The 15,640-nt window shown below is 44.1% G+C and overlaps 1 protein-coding gene across 1 annotated transcript in view; it reads right to left on the reverse strand.

Moving 5' to 3' along the window:
• Nucleotides 1-15,640, reverse strand: part of Pkhd1 (PKHD1 ciliary IPT domain containing fibrocystin/polyductin) — a 490,001-nt gene that overhangs the window by 430,146 nt on the left and 44,215 nt on the right. The window contains exons 20-27 of the mRNA XM_087568149.1: nucleotides 15,362-15,489; nucleotides 14,588-14,763; nucleotides 11,143-11,281; nucleotides 9,581-9,708; nucleotides 7,245-7,429; nucleotides 6,096-6,218; nucleotides 4,692-4,797; nucleotides 3,817-4,092 (exon numbers count right to left, since the gene is read on the reverse strand). Coding sequence (XP_087424275.1) covers nucleotides 3,817-4,092; nucleotides 4,692-4,797; nucleotides 6,096-6,218; nucleotides 7,245-7,429; nucleotides 9,581-9,708; nucleotides 11,143-11,281; nucleotides 14,588-14,763; nucleotides 15,362-15,489 — 1,261 coding nt within the window. The remainder of the gene's footprint in view (nucleotides 1-3,816; nucleotides 4,093-4,691; nucleotides 4,798-6,095; nucleotides 6,219-7,244; nucleotides 7,430-9,580; nucleotides 9,709-11,142; nucleotides 11,282-14,587; nucleotides 14,764-15,361; nucleotides 15,490-15,640) is intronic.

The following is a 15,640-nucleotide window of genomic DNA, read 5'->3' on the forward strand; positions in this document are numbered from 1 at the left end:
CCACCCATCCACCCACTCTATCACCAGCATTAATGATATCTATCCCTATGTTTCACCTGACAAAAAACAATTCATGATAAACAAAAACACTAATGTAAGGCCTTAGTGTTGTGAAACTACTAAAGGAAAACAGGGAAAATACTTCAAATATAAGCATTTAACAATTAATTTAAAAAGAGAGTATGAATCTGAAAGAGAGCAGGAGGCGTATATGGGAGGGTTGGGAAGGAGGAAAGGGACAGAGAAGAGATGTTATTTCATTATAATCTCAGAAAGAAAAGAAATGATAAAAATATGTATAAGCATAGTGATGGCTCTCTACCTAGGATTCCAAAAGCTCAAAAAACTAGAATGAGAATAGAGACAGGATCCCATTGAATGAAAGGGTTCCATAGCAGAAGGGAAAGCAATAAAAAGACAGGCTACAAAACAGAATAAAAAATGACAGCAGAGGAATACATAAAGAATTTTTTAAATGATCACAGAAAAGAAATAATTCAAACATTAAGTGGTTGCACGAACAGACAATGATAGAAATAGTCAAAAGCACATGAAAATTAAGTTTAACATTTTTGACTACGAGTTACATGCAAATCAAAAGTACACTGAGATTCCCTCCAGCTACAGAAATGTCCTAGATTTTTCTGGACAAGCAAAGCTGCTTCTGAACCAAGACACCACGATATTCTTCTGTATCGCGTTCTCTTCTACAAGGTCTCAGGCTTGCTCCTTCACTTCCTTTTGGCCTCTATTCTCCAGGGTCATTTATGTCGTGCCTCCAGTGAATCCTGATGAGCATTCTATCCCAGCAATGGCCTCCTTCCCTCTTCACACACTCCCCTTACTATCCTTGTTCAACACCCTTACCCCCACCTATCCAAGAGCATAACTACTTTGACTTACCGTACCACAGCATTAAGAGTTTCTGGTGCATGAGGAAAGCTAAATAAATTCTTGTGCTGATGATTTTGCCAAGGGTAGGTGTGGGAAATTATAGAGGTGGTGAGACTTTACCATTTGCATTTGAAATTGTGTGCTTCCTCAGAGTCCCTGCCTGAGGAGAAGGTAGCTCTATCTTAGCACTAAAGTGGACGAACCATCTGTAAGAAGAGCCAAGGCTGTCCTCAAAACCTCTTTTGACGATGCTCCAGGACAAAAACAAGTGATGACTTTGAGTATTACAGACCACATTTTTATACTTGATCATTCTGTACTCCGTTGTTATTTAAGTTTCTTTTTGACAAGCCTCTCCTGCTTCTCTTTAAACCCCTAAAGCAGGGTTTCACATGCTAGACTATTCATAGAGACGTTTTGAGGATTGTGATAAAACACAGATTGACTTGGGGAGGTCTAGAAGACTCTGCACTTCTAACGCGCTCCCAGGTGATATAGATACCACTCGCCCAGGGTCACACTTAAAACACTAAAGGTCACCAGCACCCAATATGGCACCATGTACAAGCGTCAATGAACGCTGCCACTGTGGAGATAGCAGGGCAGCAAATGGGTTCACTGGGAAAGTCCCAGTGTAATAACAAGGAAATCAATGCCGAGAGTCTCTCCCAGATCCCACCACCTGAATCTTAATAAAAGTCACTTTGTATGCATCCGAAATCATCCCTTCTCAGAGAGTCACTCCTTTGACAACAGTGTGAGAGGGCGATGCATGTGTCTCCTTCAGTCTCCTCCCCGTCTCTTGCTGATCCATTTCCTGACAGGGCTGTTCATAATTCTCCAGGGACTGATGCTTTGCACTGAGAGTTCTTCGGTTTTAAAACCATAAGTCTTGCACCCCCGAGAGCACTCACTGTCAATGCCAAACTGGGGCAGTGAGCTCCCTATCTGTGCTAATCACTGTATGTAGGGCAAGCAACTGATTGAGTCACCTGTTTGCCTGAAAGATGTCTATCACCTAGCAGTGTGATCTGAGCTGGGTGAGGAACTCCGTAAGATCAAGCCTCTAATAAATCTACTCAGAGGACTGCAATAAGCCCTCCACTCAAGCCAATAACTCACCGGATAGTGAAGAATATGGTCTTTCACTCTGAGCAAAGCACCTCTTCTTGTTCCTTCCTGACATCACTGAAAGGGGTTGTTATTCTGTGTGGAGACGCAAAGGGGTGGGCCTGCTGATTCTCTCTCCCAACGCAAAGCAGAATTGAATCCAACTTGGCCTTTAAACACCAACTCTCAATAGAACACACCACTTTACATTCTATTCTGACTGGGGTCGAGGAGGCTCCAGGGAGTCTCTGAGGGTGACTCAGAGCAGTAGATGATATGAAGCCTGAAGAGGCCACCTCCTGTAGCCAGGCAGGACACCCCCACCCCTGCCAGTGGAGGAATAAGGCAGCCAACTTACCCACAAAACTCTCTACCCAAAATCTGTCCTGTCTGCAAGAAATGCAAGGACAAAGGTAGATCAGAGACTGAGGAAATGGCCAACCAATAATAGACCCAACTTGAGACCCATCCCAAGGGCAAGCACCAATCCCTGACACTACTGATGATACTGTTCTGTATGCAGGCAGAAAGGAGTCTAGCATAACTGTCCTTTGAGAGGCTCCACCCAGCAACTGACTAAAACAGATATGGAGGCCAACAGCAAAACACTGGATGGATCTCAGGGAGTCTTATGAAAGAGTTGGGAGGGAAGGATTGAGGGTCCTGGAAGGGATAGGAACTCCACAGGAAGATCAACAGAGTCAACTAACCTGGACCCCTGAGGACTCCCAGAGACTGAACCACCAACCAAAGAGCACACAAGGGCTAGACCTAGGCTCCCCATACATATGTAGCAGATATGCAGCTTTGTCTTCATGTAGGTCTCTCAATAACTGGAGTGGGGGCTCACCCCAACTCTGTTGCCTACCTGTGGATCCTGTTCCCCTAACTGGAATGCCTTGTCTGGCTTCAGTGAGAAAGGATGTACCTAGGGCCAAGGTGGGTTGGTGCCCAGGGGGAACTTCACCCATCTCAGAAGTGAAAGGGAGAGGGAGAAGCTGTGGGAGGGGACTGGGAAGGGGGCTGCAATCAAGACGTAAAGTTAATTAAATAATTAATTAACAGAAACATGTATTCTGAGCTACAGGCTTCTGGCCACCAGAACCAACAATGACAAAAAAAAAAAAAATCCAAATGATGAAGGAAAGGAATGTGCATTGGATTCTACAGTTAACAGCGTTAGCAAACCCGAGCCTGAATATTCCTGAGGCTGTTACAGTCAAGCTGCAGCTTTTCTAAACTAAGAGAATTCTTCAGAAAATAACAAGATTTGGAACAATCTCTACTCTCCCAGGAGCCTAAGATCCAAACCCTAGGCCTGACGCTGATAAGACTCGACTGACCTGTGGATTTGCGCTGTGCAAATAGCTGTTGGCTTTGCGTGCTGGCAGTGTACCTAAGAATACTGGAGAGGACTGTGGGGAGGATGGAAACAATGTTCCGAGTGGGAGGGTGTGGTCTGTACTCTACACTTGCCACAAGCTGTTACTTTTAAAGGTTTGTTGCCCTCTGTTGATACTACATTGAGCGATGCTACATTGAGCGATGCATCATTGGGCCATTCTAAACGAAGGTAGTGACTCCGTGTTCCGATTTTACGAGACATCACTAGCCAAACTCTAATCCTAATGCACCATAAATGTCCATGTCAGGGCTTAAAAGTGTTCTTTTGTAAAAGAAATGCTTAGGAAACAAAAAGATGTAAACCACAATACATATGGAATTCATCATGCTATAGGCCTAGATTTCTGCCTATCAACCAGAACTCTAGCTTCAGAGGGCAGGTACACAGTGTAGCCCCACCCACATTACCAATCTCTGCGCCTGTAGAAGGCTCCACAGCATCCAGCCTGGGTTCCACACGTAGGAAGAGGCCTTCTCCACTGGCATTAAGAGCAAGGCCAGAAGGTCTCACCAGCATAAAAACCCGGTGCACTCCAACTGGTAGTAGGGCAAGCTCACAGGCAACGTTGGTTTCATTTGAGAAAATAACTTCACAACTCGTGTTGATCACCGTGACCTGTAAGAACTGGGCATCTCTAGGGAAACCATTTCCAGTAAAATGAACCAGCAGGTTGACATCACTACCTAAAAGGGGAGGGGGAGAGAAAGTGTCAAGTCCTACGTCAGTGCTAACACTCCATTTAGGAGACCTCACTCCACCATTAAATGCTTGCTCTCTTTCAGCTTCCTCTCCCAAAAACTGAGAATCTCTTGCTGACTCAGACAACTGCATTTATTATTCTGATACACACTCCCCACCTTCAATTTCCTCAAACTAGCAAGGAAATGCCATAACTTAATAAAAGTAAGTCAGTCAACAATACTGTAAAGGAATTTCAAATTGACGAAAAATAATAACCACATGCACATTTCAAGGAAGAAACAATATCAGGGCTGGAGAGATGGCTCAGCAGTTAAGAGCAGTGGCTGCTCCTCCAGAGGACCCAGGTTCAATTCCCAGAGCTCACATGGCAGTGCACAACTGTCTATAACTTCTGTTCTAAGGAATCTGACTCCCTCAGACCAACATACATAAAAGAAAAAGAAAGAAACAGTATCCTTTCCCTTACATGAACTAAAATGTAACCCCCATTCCATCTATCTGGACTGTACAGACGCTGACTGTACTCACTACACGGCCTCTAGCAAGATCAGCGGGTCTAAGTTTCATATCTAAGTCATACCAAGGGAATACCACACACAGTCCACGCTGGGAGTTGACGCTCGCTGGTATTGAAAGGAGCAGGAGCCTGAACAATGGGCTGGTATGTCATTCACTTGTACAGTCACCTGGGGGACGGAGGTAAGAGAAGGAAAAGCAAATGTCTTGTACTACGTGTCCGCAAGGTCAGTCGTGAAGTGCTTGTGATGGTTTCCCAAATTAAAATGTCTCTATGATTCATATCCTCTCATTTCCCTTTCTTCTATTTTCTCGGTGAAAAGCTCTTTCATAAAAATGAATGGTTCAAAGTAGTGGAGATGCTGAGATCCAGCTGAGCAAGTAAGTATGCAGAACAATATGCCTTTCTGAAATACGGTCCATTTTCTGACTCCCAGTCTGACCTTGTCCTATCATGTCTGGTCATGTACAGAATAGGTGTATGATAAATTGTCTTTCGAAAGTGTCCTTTCTGTCGTCTGGTAATGAGTCTGTAAACTGAGAATGCACGGGACTTTTTAATCACTGGACTCACACTTCGTGAGGACTGACTTTTCCTCTCTGACTCGCACAGACTTTTAAGATACACACTGTCCTTCTATCTGCAGGGCAGACCAATGTGTATTCCCACATTTGGCTCAACTTGGTTTTGTCCTAGAACATGGTGAGTCCTTAAGTAAAGACTCTGCATCTCTCCTTTCCAGCGCAGCCAGTGCCAACTCAGAGAATGTTTAGGAAGGGGGACCGTAACAAGATAAGACTTAACTGAGTCTGTATTTTTTTTAAATGGGCTACAAAGGCACACTGACATTCTATAACAGTTCTGTAAGAAGGAAAGGCATTCTTGAGTGACACAGGAGACCGAAAGCCCTTGGATAAAAGATAACCACAAACAGCAAGAACGAGATAGCTCTCGTCACCCAATCCTAAGGACCTGAGTTCATACCCTGGAACCCATGTGAAGACAAAAGGAAAGAACCAACCCCCAAAATTCTCCTCTGAACTCCACATGCACACTAATGCCTGTGTTCTCCCACCCCACCCAACACACACAACATCACACGCACACAATACTACTACTACTACTACTACTAATAATAATAATAATAATAATAATAACTATGATGATAATTAATAAATTTAGAATAATAATTATAATTACCCACCCAGTTCAGATGCTTAATAGTTGATTATATATAATGAGCTATATAGGTCCTCTACTTTTTGTATCAGGTTAATAGCACCCATTTTTATAAAAGTTATGGTGCTTTTAAAGAAATTATGTTGTCATAGTACTTTGTAAATGCTGTGGAAGCAAACCAATTAAAAAAGAAGGAGGGGGGCAGCCACAGAAGTTGAATCAATTGGCTTACCCCGACAGCGCAAGGGAAGAACTTGAAGTATGTTTGCAGCTAGCTGCCATGCTTACCTGAGTCTGCTGGTTGGCAGTAGCCAGTGTGTCTCCAAGAATGGGCCCAAGGAAAACTCCGCCATCGTATACTACACGAGCAGTTATGGTGGGATTCAACCCCGTAAGATTTTGATCGGAGACCTGAGGTAGTTACATTTCTGATTAATTCTGCCATGGAAAAGAAATCTCATCTTGATGAAAAAAAATGATGAGTTTTTATTCCACATTAGACTTGAAATAATCCCATAGCTTGCGTTGATCAGGAATTTTAGTCTAGAAACTTAATAACTAAACTATTAAGCAAAAAGTCGTTAGTGAAAACTGCAGTAAAACCCACAGATGTTCATTTGAAAGAAGAGTTGTCAAAAGGGTAAAGTGATATCCAAGGGGGGTTCCCCTTCTCTGAGGAGGGGAGGGGGTCCTTGGGGGAAGGGATCTGTACAGGCGGGACTGGGAAGAGAGGAGGGAGGGGGCTATTATCAGGATGTAAACTGAATTTTAAAAAAATCAATACTTGTTTTTTTAAAAAAAAGGCACAAAAAAATCAATCTGTTAAGTACCGAGATATGTTGCCTCTGTGGGCCTCTCTGTCTTATTAGTTTACAATTTAATATATTAAATAAAGCATAAGAAAATCGTGCTCTGAGATCAGAGCCAAGGTTCTCGTTCTTCTTCCAGCTCCAGGATTCTAACTGAAAAGCCTTCTATCTCCTAGTGCGATACGGCTTGAGTAAAATTTCATTTTGGGCTTCATTTTTAAAATAAGCAAGTACTAGATGATCATTAAATTGTTTTTAATGTTAAATATGCGAGAGCATCTGCCTTCGTCATTACCCAAGGACAACAAACCCTTTTCTAAACTCCCTTCTGCCAGGCCATCTGCCTCATGATGCCCCAAGTCAATCACATCTGCTTAAACCATCCAGTAACAGATGTGGAACTCTGTGTGGTGGACACTGACCAACAGCTTCTCTCCCCACACTGAGTTATGAAAGTCAACACTGGGTTCAATGCCATGAGCTCTGATATGTAAAATTTATGCTGAAACCACCAAAGAAGAATAGGGATTCTCATCCCTGGAATATTCCGACAAATGACAATAATAACCAATGACTGTTTTCACTCCTGTATACCACAAACAAATGAACAAAGGTTGGGTATACCTACCCTGATGAAATTGGGCAAATCCCCAATCTGAGTGGTCCAGGAAAGAGTCCACACATGTTCATAGCAGGAATTTTGATCCTTTGTCACAATGAAGTCATCGGCATTGAGATATCCAGATGTGGACTCATCAGCATTGTCCTGCAGTAGCTTATGAAGCTGTCTGGCAGACACATGCACTGGAACATCTGTGAGGCAAGCGTTCGATGCAGAAAACACGATGCTAATGAATGCACATCGCAAGTGTCAGCATCAAGGATAAAAATAAGTACCAGGATATGCGCTAAATGGGCAGGAGACCTTCAGAGTCAAAATAGCACACAAGAGAAACCTTGTATCCTAGTTAAAATCATGTCTGTCCCCAGAAGTAGATGTCCACTTTTTTACAGTGAGATTCTTCCAACAGAGCTATACCACATGGCAAACAGTGAACATGCTGTGTCAGAAAAAAAAAAGTCTCAACTATCAACTTGAAGCATAAGTTACACACACCTTTGCAGTGCTGAGAGTCTAATTAAACATTGGCTTTTCCTTGGAAAAATTTAGCTGGTCCTGTGAATGGAGAAAACTTGGCCACTTTTCACAGAAAGTAGGGGAGCCATACAGCAGCTGACACCCATAAAACTTAGCCACCCCAGCTGAGGAATGCTGGCACTTTGCTTTGCTTTCTCTATTAGAAGTTCCTCTAAGCCCAACCACCTGCTTTCATGCATTCCGCATCCCCACCGAGAAATAACAAATCTCTCTATGCTCCTTACTTTACCAAAAGTTTCCATTTCATTAGTTGCAACAGCCCTGTGAGGTGGGCCCTGTGAGCACCTTCATGCCTACCTGAGGGTTGGAGAACATAAACCCTAATGATGACATTCGAAAGCTTGCCAAGTCAGTGAGGCAGGTTTAAATTGAAATTCGGGCTGCTTTCCGACTGCTCAAGAGCCTTCCTCTTGAATGCCACACTACCCCGAAGGGTTAATAACATACCACTCTGTTTCTACAAGACCGACAGCAGTCCCGCCATTAAAAAGTGTTCCTCTACATTTGCACATAATTTTGGTCTGTCCTCATTCCAGAATGTTGGGCTAAGGCTGGCTTTCTTCCATAACTCTGCAGGCTAACATGGCACCGGAAAAGTACCTGTGCAGATACTCTCTCATTTGTAAGAAGTGCGGAAAACCTAGTGGCTCATGCCACAGAGACAGCACCATGGACACTGACCCATTTATTAGAATCTAAAGAGCAAGGTACCTTCAGCTTCTCCTACGCTGTCCCATTATAATAAAGACACCCTGCGTACCTCCTCATGGAGAACTCTTCTCGGGAAATAGGATGATATGGGGCCGTGTACCAGCTACACATAAACCTTCCTGAATGACCCTTAGCCTCCCTCTGAAGACCCATATTTCTATCAATATGTATTGATAACATTATTGAAAAATATTGGAATTGGTTCTAATGTCCTATGCCTTGTGAAGAGTATATATTATCGAAGATCTTAACACACCTTATTTATTGCGTTTTAATCTTGGTAGCCACTAAAACTCTCAATAGTATAAGGCAGTGCCACTGCATTTAAATCTGAAGGACATGGGTACAATGGGCTTTGGCCTAGGAAATACTAGAAAGTGAATCTAAACCTAAAATACCCGAATATACATCTAGATCCAGTCATTAATTAGTTTTAAGACCTTCAGGGAAGCTCCAGTGTGGCTGGCTGAATTCCACCCCATCCCACCCCATCTCTCACCCCCACACTCACATCCACACCCACACCCACACCCACACCCCAAAACTATGACAATGTCCTGATCATTTGGAAGGCCAAAGAATAAATATTATCTCAGATGGTGGAAGACATATGGTTTGAGAGGAGGAGTTTATTGTGAATTGGGTCATGAAAACTTTTATGTACTTCAAGACCAAGGCAGAGGAAGTTCTGAGAAAATAAGAGCAGGCCAAGACTAAAGTAGCTTCATCCAAGCAGAGGCAGCATCCCCACGGTTGTAAGGGGCGGCCAGCACAACATCACTACAGCAGGGACGAGTGAGGTCCTCCGACCTTCAAGTGGGGCTTCCGACTCGAGAACTAAGAGTAAACTTCCGTAGCTTTAAAGTCTCCAAGGTTGTGGTCGTTTATTATAATGGCCTCAGACAGCGAACTCAATCACTTTCCCCTTCCACAAGATTAAAAGGTCAGGACTGTACAGTTTGTCTTTTCCCAGGTCTTTTAAAACAGCCATTTGAGATCCCGCATCCTAACTGCCAAACTCACAGGCCACTGTCGTTTACCTTATGTAGTCCAGTATGTATGTGACAAACATTGAACCCCGATCACCCCTTTACCAGGTATCACTGTATCAGAGAGGTGGAGGGAGAAGTGTCCTCCCAAAGGTGGGCTTGTCCTCTGGAGTCTTTTCGCTGTCACCTCAATCAGTTCCGATCCTTCGCCTGTCCCCTGGGTGGGCACATAGCTGTGGCACACCAAAAGCTAAGCATTAGCCACAACAGCCTGAGGGTGTGGAATGGAGACCAAATCCAGCCTTTGCAAAGACTATTCCATACCTGTGATTCTAGGCTACGTGTTCCAGCTCCCAGACATTGGGTGTTCCTTTCCCACCACAGCAGGAACCATGTGCTCTAGATATCTGTCACTTTAAGAATATGCCACCAACACTGATCCTATGAGCACAGGTATCTCAGAGCAACAAGCAAGTTCTCCACCCACCCACCTGCCACTCCACCTCTGGTTCAAAATGGAGCCTCATTTGCATCCCAGAGTCAACGTCCCCTCCACCCCAGTACCCCTTGCTGAAGGATCTATTCCACCTCACTAACTTCCTATATGCAAACACAGAGCCAGTGCAGCTCTGCTTTTGATAAGCAAATGTATCCAAATTACTGCAACATGACCTGAGACGGAGTCTGCCCAGTCAGTGCCCTAAGCTGACTAGCTGTGTCCCCCTCAAACACAAAAGTCACATGTTGAAGCCTAGTGCCCGGGGACATGGCTTTAGAACATTAGACTTCTGAGGAGGCTTTTAGATCATGAGTGGGATTAGAGTCCTTTGTAAGGTAGGTCCCAGACAGACCGTCCTCTTTTCCATCATGGTCACAGGCTTCCAGAGGGGTCCAGGGACTTGAGGAAAACTCAGAATGGAAGGTTATCAGGAACACTCTGTGTGTGAACCTGTACATGGTAACACAGATTGGATCTTATCATTTCCTAGTTAATAACTATGCGTGTGCATGTGAGTATACATGTGTATGTGTGTATGTATGTTTATACACACACACATGTATGTACAGTATACATCCAGGTCAGGGCATTTGGATTCTGGTAATCCTGCTGAGTTTTAAGTGAAAGTTGAAAGAATAACATAAATGTAGTCCTGGAATTTCAAGGCTCCCTAGTTTCTGGTTTGTAATCTACAGCAGCCAGGAAGCCAGGGTTATGATACTCTAGTGCCATCTGCTGGTGCACTCTCAGAAATGCCTATTTTTGTTCCTTAGGCTGCTTGAAAGAGTAAAGACCAAATACAGTAGGGATACAACTAGGGGCATAAATGGAAAAACGGTGTTTACTCTGATTGGCATAAAAACTAAGCTATCATAAAACAAATTCAGTAGAAATAGGTTCGTATATTTAGCTCTGAGCCAGATAAATCAGCACCACTAGGTCCCTGAAAATGCAAGTTTCAGAAGACCCTACCCCAAGCCTACCAAGTCCCAGCAATTTTTCTGTAAACAAAATCTCCATCTGAGACCCATACAGCATACTCGAGATAAGACCAGTGCCTTTAACAGTAAGCTATGGAGTTTTCTCACCCCGATAAAATCTATGCCTATGTGCACAGAGCCTTCTGTGGCTACCGAAGAGGGACCCGTGTACGAAAACCACTCCTTACCATGCAGTGATGAGAGGAAGTTCTGAGCCACATCCTGCCATCCAAGAGGCTATGCTGTAGACTGGAGGGACTCCCACCACAGACACTGACTCCACCACATTCCCACCTGGGCGGGCTACTCCAGAATCGGCTTGAGAAACTAGAAACCAGGGATCCATATAACGTGAGTTAGTGCCATATAACTCAAGATAGAGACTCAGGAAGGGGAAAATTCTAGCTGGAAATGGCTGAGTCACTCAGATCTCCAAGCACACATAAAGACCGGATCTCTCTCCACCTACCGAGAAGCACAGGGGGCTGGGGGATTACATTCAGATTATCACTGAGAGGGAAATTCAAAGATCATATAAGAAGATGAATATCAACTCCATAGCAAAAAAAGCAAAAACAAAAATAAAATAAAATAAAAGTAAACTCCCACCAGTCGAACACCTCTTAGAACACCCCTACCTTCTATTGTGCAGATAAGAGCTACCCCTTCCCACAGCCTTGGAAACTTTAGTGGCGCACAGACAGATCGAACGCCATGCCCCTGAAGGATGTACTAAGTGTGCTACCCAAGTGTTTGTTCACAGTGTGAAGTGATGTGTGCACAGAAACACACAAATTCAATCCCCGGCTTCCCCACTCTGCTCATCAACACCAGCTCCCCAATGATCAGATTTCTAAACCAAGGATTATGACATACGTGACTGACACAAATCTTCACTGCAGGAAGTTTGGAAAGACTGAACACCTCAGTGGCCACAGACTACTTCAGTCTCCTTTGCCTTCCTGCTGGCCAGTGGGTAAAAGACAGCTTTCACGGTTCACAGTTCAGATGACGAAGAGTTCAACTGCAGTAATATACTTGTCCTCTGTGCTCACTTCTTTCCTTGTTTGCTTGAGTTTGTTTGAGACAGGATCTCACTACATAGCCCTGGATATCATGGAACGTATTGTGCAAGACCGGGTCAGCCTTGAACTCATGGAGGTCTGCCCATCTCAGCCTCTCCAGTGCTGAGATTTAAGGCATATGCCACCATGCAGTGTTCGCACTGCAACACTGGCACATAGTAGGTGATCCATGTGATTACGAGCACTGCTGAGGAGACAGTGTCGGGAAACTCTGGGTTCTGTTCCCTCCCCCACATCCCAGCTTTGACAATCACCCCTCTTGGCCTGATTTCCTCAGACATAGACTAGAGCGGACAGGACAGCCTCAGGTGCTTTTGAGAACTACATGAAATGATGATGGTGGTGGTGTTGGTGGTGGTGGTGGTGGTAGTGGTGGTGGTAGTGGTGGTGGTGACGGTGGTGGTGATGGGAGTTACCACTGTGGATACAAAGAACTTCCAGAGAGGCCGTTAAGCTTAATAATATGAGCACATATCATATTGATCAGACGGACAGTGTATTGTTAATCATGACAATTGAGCTCAACTATGTAATATACATTGCCATTAACTAAAACTCTCGGGGATGCCAGCAGAGCAACCTGACAAGGAAGGAAGGAAACTGCTCTACCAATGCCAGTCTTCTTTCTAGCCCACACCTCGCTCTCCTCCCTACCCTCATTACCTTGCCCCTGGATGAGTCTACGTCTACAGAGCTTTCGTGGGAAAAGGTGAGGGCAGTGAGAAAGGACACTGAGAAGGATGACATCCAGTGTCAACCTTCTGAACGCTGCCACCCTTCGACGCAGTTCCTCATATTGTGGTGAGCTCCCAACCATAAAATTATTTCCTTGCTACTTCATAACTGTGTTTCATTTTGTTATGATTTGTGCCATATCTGATAGGCAGGATATCTGATATGTGGCCCCCATGTGGTCACTATCTGCAGGTTGAGAACCACTGGTTTCAAGTGAGAGAGTAACATACAACGGAGAGAGGAGGAAGCAAAATGGCACCTGCTATCTCGTCTAGAGCTTCCCAAACATGGTTAGATTGTGGAACACTGACTGACTTGACCCTCCGAAAAATCTGGGCAGTACTAGGGATGACAAAAGCCCTCGAGCTGTTCTTTTAGACACCAGCAAATATGGTTCATCCTCTCAACCAGCATCAAAATAGTATCATTTTCTGGTGTGTCAAAGAAAAGTCTGGACAGTTAGCAGTGGTTCAGTGTGCCCCAACTATTCAAAGAACACTTAAACCAACAGGGACAACAAAATACAAAATACGGGTTTTTCATGTACATCAAAGATGATAGAAAAAAATTTAAGAGGGGAATCCCAAGATGACTTAGCATTAGGGAGAGGCACCTGCCATGCAAGCCTGGAAATCTGAGTTCAAAGCCCAGAAATGATTCAAAGGTAGACAGAGAGAAACAATTCACGAAAATGTCCTCAGACCTCCACAAGTACACCATGGCATATACACACACGTGCACACACACATAAATAATAGATAAAAATAAAATTTAAATTTAAAAGGGTTATACGATTTCAAAGCAGATCTTCCTCTCATGAGCCATCTGCAATCTCTCTTACCCTTGGATCTGCAACTTCTAGGAGAAAGGCTCAAAAGTTGCACATTTTGTAAGTAAAATTACAAGAGACCATGTCATCTTCTCTCTCCACAGACTGGAAAGCTCGGAAATAGGGAAGGACTGAGCCCAAAGTCATAAGAAACAAACTTGACAGAATAAGAAAGGGAGCAAAGGTTGGGAGACTGGCAGCCCTGAGAGAACTTGGACCATCAGCCTTGGCCATCAGTGCTCATGCACAGCCAACCTCAGTGAGATTCATCACGGAGCCCTGTGTCCTGAGGAACAGTAGCCAGCACTGTCAGAGGAGAACACTATCCCCAAGAGAGGCTGGAGGAGACTCTGTGGGGAAAGAATCAGAATTGAACTCATATTCTGTAGCAGGAGTCTGTCCCTGCAGCACCGGCTATCTATCCAGAAAGTCATAGATGATACCTTTAGACCGTATATAGAAGCAAACACTGAGTATTACTTCAATCACTGTTATGTGACAGATACTGTGGCCAAAGGAGAGGGAAATACCCTGCTGGCCTAACAGGATAATAATCACAATTTTATGTATTTTAAGTACTTCCTTGGTCAGGAGACATAAAGGGTAACTTTACATTAATCGTTGGTTACTCTCGATGACTTTATTGGTATAATCTTTGTTGTACCCATTTTTCTTATGAGGAGAACAAATCTTCCAAGCCAGAAAGTTATAATGTGGGGAGTAGGAGTATAAGCACAAAGAAAGCAAGATGAAACTGTGAGATAAACAGAAGACAGAGACCAGAGAGAGACAGAAAAACTATCTAGAGAAAAACTGAAGTAAGGGCACACACTCTCAACCCCATCTGCCTTCAAACCAGGGCAAGCAAATTGAAGAATCACCCATTCTTTCCTTTGAGGGAGGGGGGGAAAGCAATAATTAGTATGAAAGTTTGAGATAGCATTTGACAGGCAGGCCCAAGAGAACAGCAGATGCAGTGATCACCTGTTACGTTGGTATCTGCAAGAATAATTTCATCCACATAGAGCAAGTCTGCCTCTGGAACCACAGGGAAGATGTCGATCCGATGAACCAGCAATGGGGTGTTTGCCAGAGAAGACTGGAGCTCCTCAGAATGGCGTACACATGTGTCCCAGAGGTTATTGCAAGTAAAGTGCCAGCTGTCAAAGCAGAGTGGAAGGAGCTGATGGGTAAGGCCTTCAGGTCTTCTCCTTAAGGCCTGAATCTAAGGGTCCCCTATACCTTCATGTACAAAATCAGTGGATTCGAAGTCATCAGGCAGTCAAGACACTAGGCATCAGCAGCATGTCCAAGTAACAGTGTAATTATGCATCTTAAACAGATTTCATGCCAGGCTCTAACCATAGGACCATACAGGTATTATTGGCTCACTGGAATTTAAAACAACTTCAAGACCCCGGAGAAACTTCTGGATAGAGAACAGAATCAATGGAGCAGGTGGCCTTGATTCTATTACAGACCCACTAGCAGAATGCACTTAAGTGAAGTGCAGATTCTTGGGGCCTCAAGCTCATCAAAGAATATCTTGCACATCCCATCCTAAGTGTGATGCTAGGATTCTGTCAGACTCCTTCGCTTATGTGAAACTGCTTTGTCAGATAGAATAATTTCAAAGCCCCGAGTCAGTATCTAAGGGCCAAATGGAATACTCGGTGTCTCACGTGGACCATTTTCTCCAAGACAACTGAGCCAGCCCCTTGGAGGCAGAATCCACTGACACCTTCCCATCATGGTTACCTCTCAGGGTGGGGTTCCATCAGACTCCAGTCACAGGTGATATTCTTCATGACATTTTGGAAGCCAAATAGGAAAGAAACAGTCATGTCCAGGGTCCTGTTCATATGACCTCTGTATGCAAGGCACAACTGTGGATACAGCAAATATGCCCTTCAGTATACATTGCCAGAAGCTTCAATTCAGACACTATGTGAGGAGAGCTTGCTGCATGATATGCAAGAGTCTAGGTGCTGCATTCCTCCAGCTTCCAGTCTAGCAGGAAGCAGAAAGCCTTGCTCT

This window comes from Rattus norvegicus, chromosome 9 (genome assembly GCF_021556685.1).
Source record: "Rattus norvegicus strain SHRSP/BbbUtx chromosome 9, alternate assembly SHRSP_T2T, whole genome shotgun sequence".
NCBI classification, from domain to species: Eukaryota; Metazoa; Chordata; class Mammalia; order Rodentia; family Muridae; genus Rattus; species Rattus norvegicus.